The sequence below is a fragment of the Juglans regia genome, chromosome 2, assembly GCF_001411555.2.
Source record: "Juglans regia cultivar Chandler chromosome 2, Walnut 2.0, whole genome shotgun sequence".
Lineage (NCBI taxonomy): Eukaryota > Viridiplantae > Streptophyta > Magnoliopsida > Fagales > Juglandaceae > Juglans > Juglans regia.
Window position 1 is genome coordinate 37,043,407 of NC_049902.1, and position 14,687 is coordinate 37,058,093.

At 35.9% G+C, this 14,687-nt stretch overlaps 2 protein-coding genes across 3 annotated transcripts; one reads left to right on the top strand and one right to left on the bottom strand.

Moving 5' to 3' along the window:
* Positions 1-913: 913 nt before the first annotated feature.
* Positions 914-9,508, bottom strand: LOC108985219 (mitochondrial import inner membrane translocase subunit TIM50). 2 transcript variants are annotated; one of them, XM_035687246.1, is made up of 11 exons: positions 9,035-9,508; positions 8,571-8,659; positions 8,362-8,398; positions 3,005-3,066; positions 2,807-2,920; positions 2,402-2,506; positions 2,211-2,309; positions 1,695-1,854; positions 1,405-1,507; positions 1,186-1,278; positions 914-1,146 (listed from the first exon to the last, which is right to left on the bottom strand). In XM_035687246.1, exons 1-10 carry the CDS (start codon positions 9,333-9,335, stop codon positions 1,233-1,235), a joined length of 1,116 nt encoding a protein of 371 aa, XP_035543139.1. In that variant the 5' UTR covers positions 9,336-9,508; the 3' UTR covers positions 914-1,146; positions 1,186-1,232. The 2 variants fall into 2 exon arrangements, with proteins under 2 accessions (XP_035543139.1, XP_035543138.1); XM_035687245.1 differs by having other exon boundaries at positions 914-1,278.
* A 3,042-nt stretch (positions 9,509-12,550) lies between these two features.
* LOC108983291 lies at positions 12,551-13,276 on the top strand. The gene has a single exon (XM_018954882.1). It carries the CDS (start codon positions 12,551-12,553, stop codon positions 13,274-13,276), a length of 726 nt encoding a protein of 241 aa, XP_018810427.1.
* Positions 13,277-14,687: the final 1,411 nt, after the last annotated feature.

Here is a 14,687-nt window from a genome sequence, read left to right on the forward strand (position 1 = left end):
TCGGTCCGGTCCGGTTCGGTCCTGTCTAAAAAATCCCGAAACATGAATCGGACCGGAACCGGCCGGTTTTTACGTTTTAAAAACCGGTTCCGGATCGGACCGGTTCAAAACTGGTCCGGTCCGATCCGATTTTTTTATTTGAATTTACACCCCTAGAAAAGACGACAGTGTGCTGTTGTCATCTGCGTTGATCGAAAGGAGTTTGTATATAACCGATAACATAATAGTATATATACGGTATTTTACAAAAATGAAAAAAATCTATTTATCGATTCAGGTCTCGTTTGATTACACTACACAGACGAGTTGAAATAAATGTTATAAATTAAATAAAATATTAATAAAATATTATTATTTTAATATTATTATTTTTTTAAAATTTAAAAAATTTAAAAAATTTATTATATTTTATGTAAAAATTTAAGAAAATTATAATATACAACAATACTCTATCGGAATCATACATAGGAGAGCACTGATATTGTCCACGAGGCTTTGTAGGCATCAATCGGGTGAGTTTGGATCTCAAATTCATCTCAACTCATTATTGTAACTTTTTCAAATCTCAACACAAAATATAATAAACAATTCAACTTTTTCAAATCTTAAAATAATAATAATATTAAAAAATAATATTCTAACAATATTTTATCATCTCAACTCACATCAACATTCAAACACACCCTAGTCTCTGCAAACTCCAATCGCGAGACCCTCAAACATAGAATGATAGAATGGAAGCATAAACATTTTCAATGTTTCATGTCGTTAGAGACACTGACTTATATAACCCATCAACCCAACCTAGCAAGGAAATAATATAAGTATCCAAAACAACAACAATAACAATATGTTGATTTCAGAAAAAGCTCCTTTCGGAGTTATTCTTGTTGCCAGTAGTAACTTTGGTAGGTATGGGGCAAAAAGAAGGGTTTTCAATCGATTGCATTGCAACCCTGTTCTTCTACAACTTCAATTTATGTAAAGCCAACATTCTGTTTTTTGCCAGTAAAAAGAATGCATGTGCAAAAAATGCAGGGCCAAATGCCGGGAAACAAAATTACACTCTCTTGCTAGAATTTATATGACGTAATTCAAAATCTTTAGCCAAAGTGGCTCTGGTTTGCAGAAAAGTCCACTTGATGCCTTCAAAAACAGTGCCTTATATTTTTGTCCACTTGATGCCTTCAAGTCCTAAAATTTCGTTCACCTCTATTTTACATATTCTGGCCTCAACGTCTCCAGAAACGACCTTGCTGCTTCTGTTCTTGCATTCGCCTGTGCATCACTCGTAGAGTCACTAATGTCATTTTCATAACAAAAAATCAAATAGCTTTTAACAGCCATCTATCAAGTTATACATGTGTGTCTATATCTATAATTATGTGTGTGTGTGTGTGTTACCTCTGATAGTCTTTAGAACGCCTAATGAATTCTGTTGGGATCTCACACCCTTGGTATGATGCCAGTACTGGTCTGATATCAGGTGGAGAGGTACGAGCAACAACTGTACAAATCAGGCAGATGGTCATGTATTTTCACAAGGTCCGTAGTTATTCTTTTTTTTTTTTTATCAGTCACAAGGTCTGTAGTTATTCAGCATCATCATAATTAAAAACACTATTAATCTTTCTTTTGTTAAGTAAAAAACACTATTAATCTATATTATACTACAGGAATTGTAGAATTCTTACATTCAAGAAAAGGTATAAAATCCAAAAGAGCCGTATCATTTGCATCATGCTGCTTCCATGGCTTGACAGGAACACAATTCTCCGGTTGAAGGCAACCTTCCAGTGCATGGCCACTCAAATAAAGAATCTTTCCAGGATCTCTGTTAAGCTTTGAAAGATCCTGCCAAGAGAAACTAAATCTTATTGTATACAATTTTTTAGCTTAGCAACACAAGGAATGTTATATTCAATTATTTTTTGAACTTCCACATGGTATTTCATAACCAACCTAGATTACAGGTACAGTGGAAGTTTTCAGTTTTGTCTGAAAATTAGAATGAAAAACAATTGAGAAAACGCATGACAATATAGCAATTTTCTCATAAAAATCACAGCAAATAGGCAAAAAGATGAGAATAATATCAAGTAATTTCAACCACAGGACAAGAGATAGAATTCGGGGAATCCAAACATCCCAAAGCCACACATAAATAAAACATAATGGCAGTGGAAAGAAAATCGTCAACTTGAACATACTCTGTAATGCTTCCCATTCTGGTACTTAGTAGCACCCTTAGATAGCCTATATCGTATGCAATGCTTGGGATCCAGCCTTTCAACCACAGGGTCTACAAACTGCACATACCAATAGGAAGCATGATAATGACAAAAATTATTAAACTAAGAAAAAAGTGATGATCAAGATGCTGAGTGAATAATCAGATTACCATACTCTGCTCGTCAGAATACACAACAATTTCATAGAACTGAGCCAGATGTTCCAAGAAAGCATCAACTCCAGGTCTTTTGAGAGTTTGCCAGCCTTTCTCTCGCTTCACATACCACATATAAAATTCTTATGAAAAGCAAGCAACTTCACAACAATTAAGAGCTGAGGCACTTCATATAAAACAAAATCAATACTTCCATCATGACTTGTGTTTTTTTTTTTTTTGATAGGTAATCAAGAAATTTTATTATAGAAATAGGCAAAGCCCTTCCATCATGACTTATGTATAACCATAACACTATTAAATGACTAGTAAGCTCATGCCAGCCAACCTTATAGATTTCTTGAAAAAAGTCAAATAATCTTTCTTTTTCTCCTTTTTTATAAACAGAAATGGCCTTACTGTCCAATCATAATGAATCAGTGTCTCTTGCAGATCTAGAACAAGTGTAAACACATGTCGCTCTGCAGGATGCAAATCGGGAAGAAGCTTCTCTGCGTATGGCTCAGCAAAACTCTGCCATGAAGCAAGAAAATTTGTGGTTACCACCAGGAATGTTGAGCAAGAGTAGAAAACCACAGATGAAAACCAAGCACAAACCTGAACTTGCTCTTCGATTAGCCTCCTCATATCCAAGTAGAGTTCAATGGCTTTAGCAGGCACTGAGATGTTTGGGGTAAAAAGAATCAATGTTGATATCAATAGAAACTATAACCAGACTTTTTTTTATAATTAATAAGAATTTATTACCAAGAAAAGACACAGCCCAAGTACACTGGATGAATACAAAGGAAATACCTACTACACTCTAGAAAGCAGGAAACTGAGACAGAAACAGATTCAGTACATAATCATCATTCCTTACAAAGATCTTAGCCCACAAACTCAAAGTAGAAAAGAAAAAAAAATCGACGATCTTCAAAAGAACGCTCCTTGTCTTCAAAACATCCCCCATTCCTTTCCAGCCATAAACACCACATTAAACACAAAGGAATCATTCTCCATCTAGCAGCAACACCTTTCCTTGCCTCAAAACCACGTCAACAAGCAAGAAGATCCACAACTTCCTTAGGCATCACCCAATATAAACCTGTCCAACCAATAACCTCATTACACAAAGACTTTGCCACTTCACAATGTAAAAAAGGATGATTTACAGATTCACCATTCTTCTTGCACATGACACACCAATCAGCTATACACAAATCACGTTTTCTAAGGTTATCCATGGTCAATACTTTCCCAAGAGCAACCACCCAACTGAAGAACACCACCTTAGTAGGTACCTTCACCCTCCAAATGGTTTCCAGGGGAATACACAGCCAGAATGACAATTATGCACCTTATAAAAAGAATTGACTGAAACCTGAGATTTCCAGCATGATCCCACAATAGCCTGTCCTCTCTTCCCTGCATCACTTTTGATTATAAATTTTTTTTTATAATTAATAAGATAAATTTTATTCCCAGTAAATAGGCATAGCCCAAGTATACTGGATGCATACAAATGAGAACACCTACTTACTAGCTAAAACAGAATATGACTAAAGCAACACATTACAATCATTTTCCTTACAAGATTCTTCACCCTAAAGCTTATAGTACTAAGAAAAAACTCCCTAAGTTCCCCTATAGAACTTACAGAATTATCAAAGCACCTCTCATTCCTCTCTAACCATAAACACCAAAGTAAGCACAGGGAGATCATCTTCAGCACTGCAGTACTGTTACTTCTCCCCTCGATACCTTGCCAGCAAGCAAAGAAATCCGCCACATGCATAGGCATCACCCATAAAATGCCAATCCTTGCAAAAATCTCATTCCACAACGATGTCGCCACCTCACAATGAAGAAAAAGATGGTCAATAGATTCTCCTTTCTTCTTCCACATAAAACACCATTCAGCCATCTGAAAACCTCTCTTCCTCAAGTTTTTTTTTTTATAAGTAATAAGTTATTTTATTGATATAAAGGTAGGCATAGCCCAGGTACACTGGAAGTATACATGTGAATACACCTATTTAAGAACTAGAAACAATTACAAGAAAATCATGGAAGCTGAGATCATTCAAATCAAGAGCAATGGCCCACAAAAACAAAGTCTTCCAGAAAAAACTCCTAAACTCTTCCAAGGAGCGTTCATGATTCCTCAAAAAGTCTCTCGTTTCTTTCATTCCAAATACACCAGAGAATACATATAGGGACCATCTTCCACACGGCTGCAATCTATGGTGTCTTCCTCAAGTTCTCTTCCTCAAGTTATCTGTAGTTAATATTTTCCCAAGGGACACCAGCCAGCAGAAAAAGGCAACCTTACTAGGCACCTATGCTCTTCAAATACTTTTCCAGGGATAGTCTTTGACCCCATGTCTGGTTAACACCTTATAAAAAGAGCTCACTGAAAATTTTTGAATTAATTGAATACGCCCACAGCAGAATATCCTCCATGTTCTGATCAAGCTTCATCTCATATAATCTTCCTAAAAAATCAGATACTTCCACCTACTTCCCAATCCTGCACGTCTCTAATAAATTCCACAGTCCAGCAAATCAAATTGTTAGAAAAGTAATAGGAATCAGCCACTGCAGCCCCTTTGTCTTTAGCAATCCTAAAAAGGTTTAGGATAAACAACCTTAAGAGGTGAATCCCCACACCAGATGTCATGCCAAAAAGAGATCTTTGCCCCATCTACCTTGAATTTGGAGTTCTTGACAAAGTCCCCCCATCCCAGCCGAATAGACTTCCACAAACCCACCCCAAAAGACCCTCTAACTTCATTCGTGCACCAACTCCCCCATATCATCCCATATTTAACATCCACAATATTTCTCCAAAATGCATTGCTCTCATTATGGTATCTTCAAAGCCATTTCCCATGAAGAGCTTTGTTGAAAAGTCTTAAATTTCGCACTCCCAACCATCCATAAGAAACCGGAAGACAAACATTTTTCCAACTCACCAAATGAAACTTTCTCTCCTCCCCATTACCATCCCATAGAAAATTCCTGTAAATCCTCACAATATTTTTAACAACCCCAACTGGTAAAGGAAAGAGAGAGGAAATAAGTAGAGAGATTAGTCAAAGTGCTCTTGATCAAGGTAACTCGTCCACCTTTAGACAAATACAATTTTTTCCAGCCAGCTAACCTCCTCCTAATCTTCTCAATCAACCCATCCCAAATAGAAACTGATTTGTGAGAGGCACCCAAAGGTAGTCCGAGGTATCTCATAGGTAACAAAGCTACCTTACATCCCAAAATTCACTTCCCAATCATTTGCATCTCTAATAAAGTCAACATTCCATAGAATATTAATATTTTTATATTGAAGATAATCTGCCACAGAAACATTTTGATCTCTTGCAATCCTGTAAAGAGATGGAAAATCTTATTTAAGAGCTGATTCCCCACACCAAATGTCATGCCAAAAGAGAATCTCCTTCCCTTCCCCCACCTTAAATTTAATATGTTTAGAAAACTTCCCCCAACCTATTTCTTTGAATAATATTATTACTTATCAAGAAAACTTCCCCCAACCTTTCCTAATAAACTTCCATAAACTCACCACATACGCTTCTCTAACTTCATTAGAACACCATTCCCCCCACCCACTCCCATATTTAACAGCAACAACATTCTTCCATAAAGTATCTCTCTCTTCATGATATCTCCAAAGCCATTTTCCAAGAAGTGTTTTATTAAACAACCTCAAATTTCTCACCCCCAAACCTCCACAAGAAACCAGTTGACAAACCTTATTCTAACTAACCAAATGAAACTTCTTTTCCTCTCCTATTCCTCCCCATAAGAAATGACGATAAATATTCTCAATTCTTCTAGCAATCCCAGCCGGCAAAGGGAAAAGAAAAAAAATACGTCGGAAGATTAGACAACGTACTATTTACCAAAGTAATTATTTCCCCTTTAGACAAATATAACTTTTTCCATTCAGCCAACCTTCTCTCAATCTTCTCAATCACCCCATCCCATATCAAAACGGATTTGTGAAGAGCCCCCAAGGGAAGACCAAGGAACTTCAGCGGCAGTGAGGCAATCTTACCAATGTTTTTAATTTCGTACCGTACCGGCCGGTACGGCCGAAATTTTTCGTTTCGGCCGTCCGGCCGGTACAGGTACTAGATATATACCGTACCGGCCAAAATACCAGCCGGTAGGCCTGTTTCTTTCCAAATTTCCGGCCGACGATTATTTTGTGTTTTTTTTTTTTTTTTTTTTCGTTTTTTCAAACTATAAGTTTATTTTTTTACCCTCAATTTAGATTAGACTATTTATAATTTATATGTATGTATGTATTTATATATAATTTATTCATATATAAACTATTATTTTAGAATATAATTGTTATATATATTTATATATATAATTTATTCATATATCGACTATCTCGAAACGGTACACGAAACGGTACTGGTACCGAAATATTTCGTTCCAGTGTCTTGACCGGTACGCCATCCGGTACGGTATTCAAAACATTGAATCTTACACTCCAAAATATTAGTCAAATCTGAAATATTACCTACGACAGCCACAGGTACAATTTTAGACTTGTTTAGGTTAATCCAGAGACCCGAGATAGCTTCAAAACATAACAACAATGCTCTCAAAGTGTCAAAGGCAAAAAGAAGATGAGATAATTTCATGCTATTTCTTTCGTCATTGCCCACCTCAAAACCCGACAAGTATCTTCCTTCAACCGTCACTTCCAACATTCTACTCAATGCATCCATGACAAGGACAAAAAGAAAAGGAGATACCGGATCTCCTTGTCTCAAGCCACGTCAACTATTAAAAACCCAACCAGAGTGCCATTCACCAAAATGGAAAATCTCAACGTCGAAATGCAATGTTTGATCTACATACCCCATTTCTCTCCAAAACCATATCTCCTAAGCAAATGCAATAGAAAATTCCAACTAACATGATCATATGCTTTTTTCATGTCCAATTTAATCAAAACTCCATATTCGTTTGATTTAATTCTGCTATCCACATACTCGTTAGCAACTAAAACTGAGTCAAGAATTTGTCCCCCTCTTACAAAGGCATTTTGAGATTTCGATATAATATTTCCCAACACCACAAAGCTAACATCTTGTACTTCCATAATCAATTTAAAATTCTTAATACATGTTGTGCAAAGCCTCAAACACATCTAGTGACAATTGCCAGCACACTCTTGACTTTCAAAACCCAGGCATGGGCATAAGGAGTAATGATATTCACTAGGTTTCACTCCATATGGATTCTTCACTTGCTATTGATTAGACAATGAACAAGATATCCATTGATCCGGGGGCCAGGGCTATACTGAGAATGATATAAAGTCCCAAAGTTGCCCCACATGCTCCCCCCCCCCCCCCCCAACAAATGGAAAAGTTTCAACAGGCCAAAATTTTCTATGGATAGAATTGCAGCAAAACATGCTGCACAGCAATGAAGCTGCTAAAAATAACTTAAGTTTTTCTTGCAGCACAACCACCAATGACTAAACCTACAAGAAAACTAGTGCTGCCGCTGCCACTCCTCGAAACAATTGGCTTTCCGCAGCCTTTGTTTTTTGCAGGTAATCTCTACATCTCGGTGAATGGTGCTTTTAATGTCTCAAGTTAATATATGTGTGTCAACAGCAACCATCCCCATTATCATCAAATTACAGAATCCTAAAATAATCACCATTAAAATTGGAATGATGTTAGTATAATGACTAAATAGGAAGGATATGCTGTTATTAAAAGAGAATCAAGTAGCACAGAATGGAGGTATAATACATAATAAAAAAAAATACAAGTAAAATCAATGGCAGTATGCTCTCTGAATTAACCATCCAATGACAGCTGACATATGGGAAATTGGATGGAGAACATAAACATAACACAACGAGCAACCCTACCTATCTGGATAGCAACACAAACTGAAACGAAGTTAGTGGACTCTACCTATCATTGCAGCAGAGTGGAGTAACCCTTTAACGTTCTGCACAAAATATTGACGAAAAAATGTTACTATTCTGATCTCTCATATTGCATTGCAAAAACTAGAACCCCAAAATTTCAAAAGCAGCCGGAGCACACAAAAAACAAATGTTGGAAAATATTCAAAATAACTCAATTTCAAGAAAAAGAGATGCACTTTACTTTATACTTACATCAAAAGTGGACGCATCTTCTTTCAGGCTGAAATCCACAGATGATCGCAACGCCCTCGTCTTCTCATCTATTTCGTCAAATGTGTACGCTGCAAAATAAATCTCACATTTTTCAAAGCTTTCATTATCTAATTCATCAGAAATGACAAACCCACTATGAATTCTCAGTTCCCTAGTTCTTTAAAGGCAAAACCAAAGCTTTTAAAAAGAAATCCAAAGGCTCTAAAAAAACAACAAAAACACAAACCAGACGACCGTTTGATGGGGTCTAAAAAGATACCCTCTTCAATACACCAATGCTCGACATATTTCAGAATAATTAACAAGTAATAACAAAATAAACTATTCAATTATCAATTTTATAACCATTTTCTCAGCCGAAACTAAAAGCGCAGAAAAAATAAAGAAGGAAAGCGAATACTTGAAAACAAAAACCACAACGTATAACTGAAAAAACCACGAACCATAGGAGGCGTAGCCTGCGGTGGCGGAGGCTCCGGTGAGGGCTCCGATGAGACCGTACTTGAGAAACCTCCAAGGTTTGTTGCTGCTCGTAGTGTCCGCATTGAAAACACCAGGAGGGTCAGTACTAGCAGTAGCAGTTGTTGCCGTATTAGGAGGCGGAGGAAGAGGAGTGCCAGCAGTAGCACTGGACGGAGCTAAGGGCTCTTTAGGAGCGCCCGAGACGACGTTGGAGCTCAATAGGCGTCGACGGTGCTTCAAAAAGACAGATGCGAGGCGGGATCGGAGTATTGCCGATGACATTTTTAGGGTTGTTATATGAAATTAATCTAGGAGACTCTCTTTAGGGTTCAGGGTTTTGCGGGGAGAGAGAGAGTTGTGTTGACTCGTTCGAGCCTCGAGGACTGAGGTTTATGATTATGTATGTTTGGGAGTCGGTGTTGAGAAGTTCAGGCTTGAGAGTAGAATCGAGAATAAGCAACTGTTAGATTTCCGCCGACTTCATTTTTTTAAGAGATTTTATTATAGAAATTCCGTACTACTGAAATAAAAATAAATAAAAAATATTCCCTCAAATAAACTGCTCGAAGAACATGAGCTTTCGTCTACTCAACAAATTCTATTTTCAAGATAATTAAAATATATTTAATAAATTGTTTCTATAACATAATTTAATTTAAAATAAATAAATATTAAAATTTAATTTTTTTAAATTAAATATTATTATTTAAATAATATAAATAAAAAATTTTATATATGGACTTGATAATATAATAACTCTTTACAAATTCTAGTGTGTATGCGTGGACCTAATTATTCAACTTTGATTATCTATTTCAACACTCACGTGTCAGAATTTTATATGTTTTGATCAGTGTAGAAGAAAATAAGCAAATGGAATTAGTGTAGGAAGCTTTACATTGAGGGAGATTTTGTACTTGTTGTGTTATGGGAATTCATGAGTCTTTAAATTAGTCCTTAAATAGGCAGTAGATGCTCTCTTGCTAGAAGCCCCAAACTCGGATGGGGAAATTGAAAACATTGTTACAGATATGCTACGCTTATTGAAATTTATAGAATCTTGGATAATGAAGAAAATTTATTGATCTCGAAATTGATGTGTGCATGATATAGTGCAATAGGCAGCCTCCATTAACCTCTATGGAAGCATACTCCTCTCTTCAATCCCCCTAGTTTACTTAATTTTCATAGTGACAATGACTCTCCTTAATTTGCCTTGTTTTAATTAATATTGTATGAACATTTATCTTTATTAATGCAGTAAACTTGTTGAGAAAAGAAAAAGTAGTCCTTAAACATGTTGTAAGCTATTAGGGAAAATCATAAAGCATAACTATATATAAAATTAAATCTTGATAATTTGCCAAATAATGTAGAAATAAAATTTTAAAAACACAACTTAATGCATGTTTCAGATTTTTTGCGACAATATTTTATAGAATAATATTCATCTATTATTATTTTTGTAAATATGAAATATTTAGAAATTATTTTATTCGTATAAACTATCAAGTGATCTTTTAGAATGTCATCTTTCATTCTAATATCTAAACTAATATAACAATTTTAATGCAAAATCTATCTATTTTAGTGTCACATTAAGTATAGAATACTACAATTGAAGCCTTAAATAAATTTTCCTTACTCAATGAAGTTTAGTGGATAAATTATTTTTACTATTTTTCATATAAATCATTAATCTTAAATGGTTTTTTTGACATTTTCACTTTGAATTCTATATAAAGAAACTTTAATATTGCATAATAAAAAATTTTGAGGTCAATGTTAATAGTTTATTATTTCTCCTAATCTTAGTTTTAATTTAATTTTAATGCGGTCACGTCCTTGAAAATAGATAATATATAAAAATTATACAAAATCTAGGGATTATAGGAAAAAAAAAATTAGAGAAAGACATTTCTATGTATATTGAAATTTTATAAAATTTTAGAAAGCACACGAGAATAACGAAATTATAAATTTTTTTGGGGGGCTAATTTCTATATACATGGAATTATGAATAAAATAAGGGTTGATTTGGATTCAGAGATGATGTAAGATGGTTTTAGATGAAAATTAAAAATTAAAAAAAATATATTATTAAATCCAAACATTTTAAATTTTGAAAAAATTTTGGTGGCCCTTGAGCCCCCTCGAGCTCTTTGTAGATCGGCCAGTGGGTGTAAGAGTGAAAGAGGAAAGGAGATGTTACAACTTACAAGAATGTTCCTTTTTTCCTGTGATCGACAACCTCAAAATACGTTATTTCGGGTTTTTGGTGAAAAGACGAGCAGAATTTTTGTTGTTGTTGTTGTTTTTTCGTTTTTTTTCCGCAACAGAACTGAACTGGGGGAAACGTAGAACCTTTTCAAAGGTTTGTTGTTGTGTCAGGCAGAGAACTGACTCTCATGTTGTGCCCACCAAAAGCAAAAGGGGTTTGATACTCTTGATATACTCTCATAGAGATCAGTAAAGGAGAGAAGAAGATGATAATGGAAGAGAATCAAAATCAGAAAAAAAAGCACTTTCGAAGTTTGGTCTGCAGAATCAATTAGAGCCGTGCTATACATAATGAGTTATGAGAACCATCGAAAGGAGACGCGTAGATAAACAAGTCTCCTTTTACGTAATTGAAACTAGTTTTACCATCATTTTCAAAATGGTTTGCTACCAAATGATCTAGCGAAGCATACAATGGGGAGGGGGGGGATTCATGAGCAGAGAACCTGCATGCATGGCAGATGACGGTATCTTTAGATCACCATAGGGTGCACTAATGGGTGTTGGAGTAACAATTATGCACTAGCTATATTATACTAGAAGTAAAAGAATTTCAAAGCTTCCATCATCATGAGAGGATTACTAGCCAGAAACAAAAGGATCATAACTAACATGCTTACAACACAAGGCTGACAAATCCAGAATTCTAGTATCGATTGGTTAGATTTTCAACCACCGCCCCCACAAAATGCTCGGGCAGATGTTTCCTCGTTTCAACCACAATTAGAGTTCATTGCTCTTGCATAACCGATCCATATTGCTTTGACACTTGTGCTCACAATATCAACCGCACATTTTAGGGGGCTGTTTTGTCACTAAACTCTCTCTCTCTCTCTCTCTCTTATTGGTCCCAAGCTCCAAGAAAATGCCACCTCTCAATCATAAAGGCGGAATCCACCTATTGGTAAAAGGGAACAACCCCCTCCCTCTGGCAAGTGGCACTACTTTTTCAATGGAAGGTTTTTGGCTTTTGCTGCCTTGGGACACCCTTTTAGAAGATATTCCGTGACTTTATATTGCCTGCCGACCAGGGGGTATCTCTGTAAACTTACACCATCACTCATGTAAATCTCAAGATCTGAACTCCGGTATATATGAGCCAGCCTAAAACCACACAAGCTTATATCTGTTTCCCTCTCAAGGCTTGAACTCCTCTCCCACCCACATCCTCCTTTTTCCAAAAACAATCTGCATCCACAGCCAGAACAAGAGAAAAAATGGATCAAACTGGGCTCAACAAACGACAAACCTTGACTCAATTCATGATCAGTGTTCAATTTCTAAAGAAGGTGACACAGTTGCTACTTTCAGTTTCAGTGTTTTCTTTCTTCTTTTCTCACTCGAATTTGATTTCGTTCCCCAAGTCGTTCAACTTCTACTTCTGTACATTCCCTTTCCAACTATTTAGCCACACAATAGACAAAAGCTCCATATTCCTCCTTTGCAATGGACTCCTAGTTTTCCTTGCAAAATACTCCGGCCTGACAAGATCTTTGTCCGGGTCTACTTATAATGATGAGTATTCATTCGAGAGTGAAGGAAACGGTTTGCAACCCGAATCATCAATATCAGAGAGCAAAAAGACAATACTGGAGAAGGAGGTTATGGTCGAAGACATCGGTACAGCAGGGAATGTTGCCCTGGAACAAGAAAGAGAGAGGAAGTATTTGATCAAAGAATTGGAAAAGGAAACTGAAAAGTCAGCTGCGAAGGAAGGAGGAGGAGGAGGAGAAAACAGGTTTTCTAATTCAAAAGAAGTTGGAATATTTTTCTTAGAAAATGAAGAGGAACAAAATGAGACAGTAACTGGCTCATTTCTTGAAGAAGAAGAAGAAGAAGAAGGAAATGGGATAGAAGAATTGAACAAGAAATTTGAAGATTTTATTAAAAGGGTGAAGGAAGAAATTAGGATTGAAGCTCGAGAACAACTAGTTATGGTTTAGCTTTTATCTTTTACTCACAAAATAATCTGTATGTCTCTTATAATGTTTCTGAATCATAAGTTCCACTACTTGTTCACCCTGTTTCTGTCAATTAGCTGTATGTGAATTTACTCTAGGAAATCTCTTCTCTTCTCTTCTCTCTTACCTTTTCCTCTCGATCTCTTCTTACTTCTTTCTTGCTGTAGTATAAATTACTGTAAATTGAATATCAAGTTTATAGTCTTATTGCAACCATGTTTGGCTTAATTTGGAAGGTAATCCTATTTTTCTGAAACATGAAGCTGCCTTTTGATTCAATTGCAATGGGGATGAGAATTAGATGCTTAGGGGTGGCCCTGTAGGCATAGGTAGCACATGTGATGAAGACATGGCATACTGCTCAAGCACCAAAATAAAGTAATGGTAAAAATCATGGAGTAGGCATGCAGGCCTGAACAAATGATTCATCCACAAATAATGTTTCAGATTTTGGAAATTATACTTAAAGCACATTAGAAACTCTAAGGTTGGTGAAAGCTTTGGTATTGAAATATCACTTCTTTCAAAGTCTAAGGTTCAATATTTTATGAGTCTAAAAAATTTTTTAGAATCACATTTTCTGATGAAAAATCAACAATTTAGTCAGTTTTGTGTAAAAAAATTTCTGGAAGCGAAATATATGAGATCGGGATTTATTCTACAGAGGTGGATTTCGAAAAGTCTTGCCTTGGAGAGGTTTTCGACATTCCTTTAAAAAAAAAAAAAATTAAGCACATTAGATCATCTGTTTCAATACCATGGTTTCAAAATGGATGCAGTTAGTAAATCAAGAGCTCTGTGTGAATATTGATGATTGTGTGACTAAGCCATACCAAGAAAACGTGAAAACTAATGTCTATCTCAACTAATTGTAAGCAACAAATGCCATTGGAGTGAATGAGGTGGTCTACATTTTGGATCAAAACCCGATTGAACACAAGCTAACCAAACAGGTACTACTTACTGATATGTACAACTTATCTGTATGGAGGGCTAATTAATTAGGTTTGGACTTTGATGGATTTGAAGGGAGTGGTTGGGCTATGCTGCCTCCTATAATGGTCTAAAAAAATAATAGAATGATAGGATTAGATTGAAGAGAGAGGCCAATATGAAAAGGATGATCACATCCCAGTTCAAATATCTAAGACCCGGCTCCTAGCTAGCTTCGGAGAAAGGGCGAAATCCTTGACTTTGAGGTCATGTCTGCCACTGTTAAGTGTACTGCCAAAAGTTCTCATTTTGATATTTTTCCAGGGCACTTAATAAGGATGCCAAAACCAAACAGCTGCAAATGCAATTAATACTTACTTGGTAACTACGCTTTTGTGATTGTCCATGAATATTGAATCTTCTTCCTCGGAGAATAAAGACAAATAAAAGGTTAGTGGGA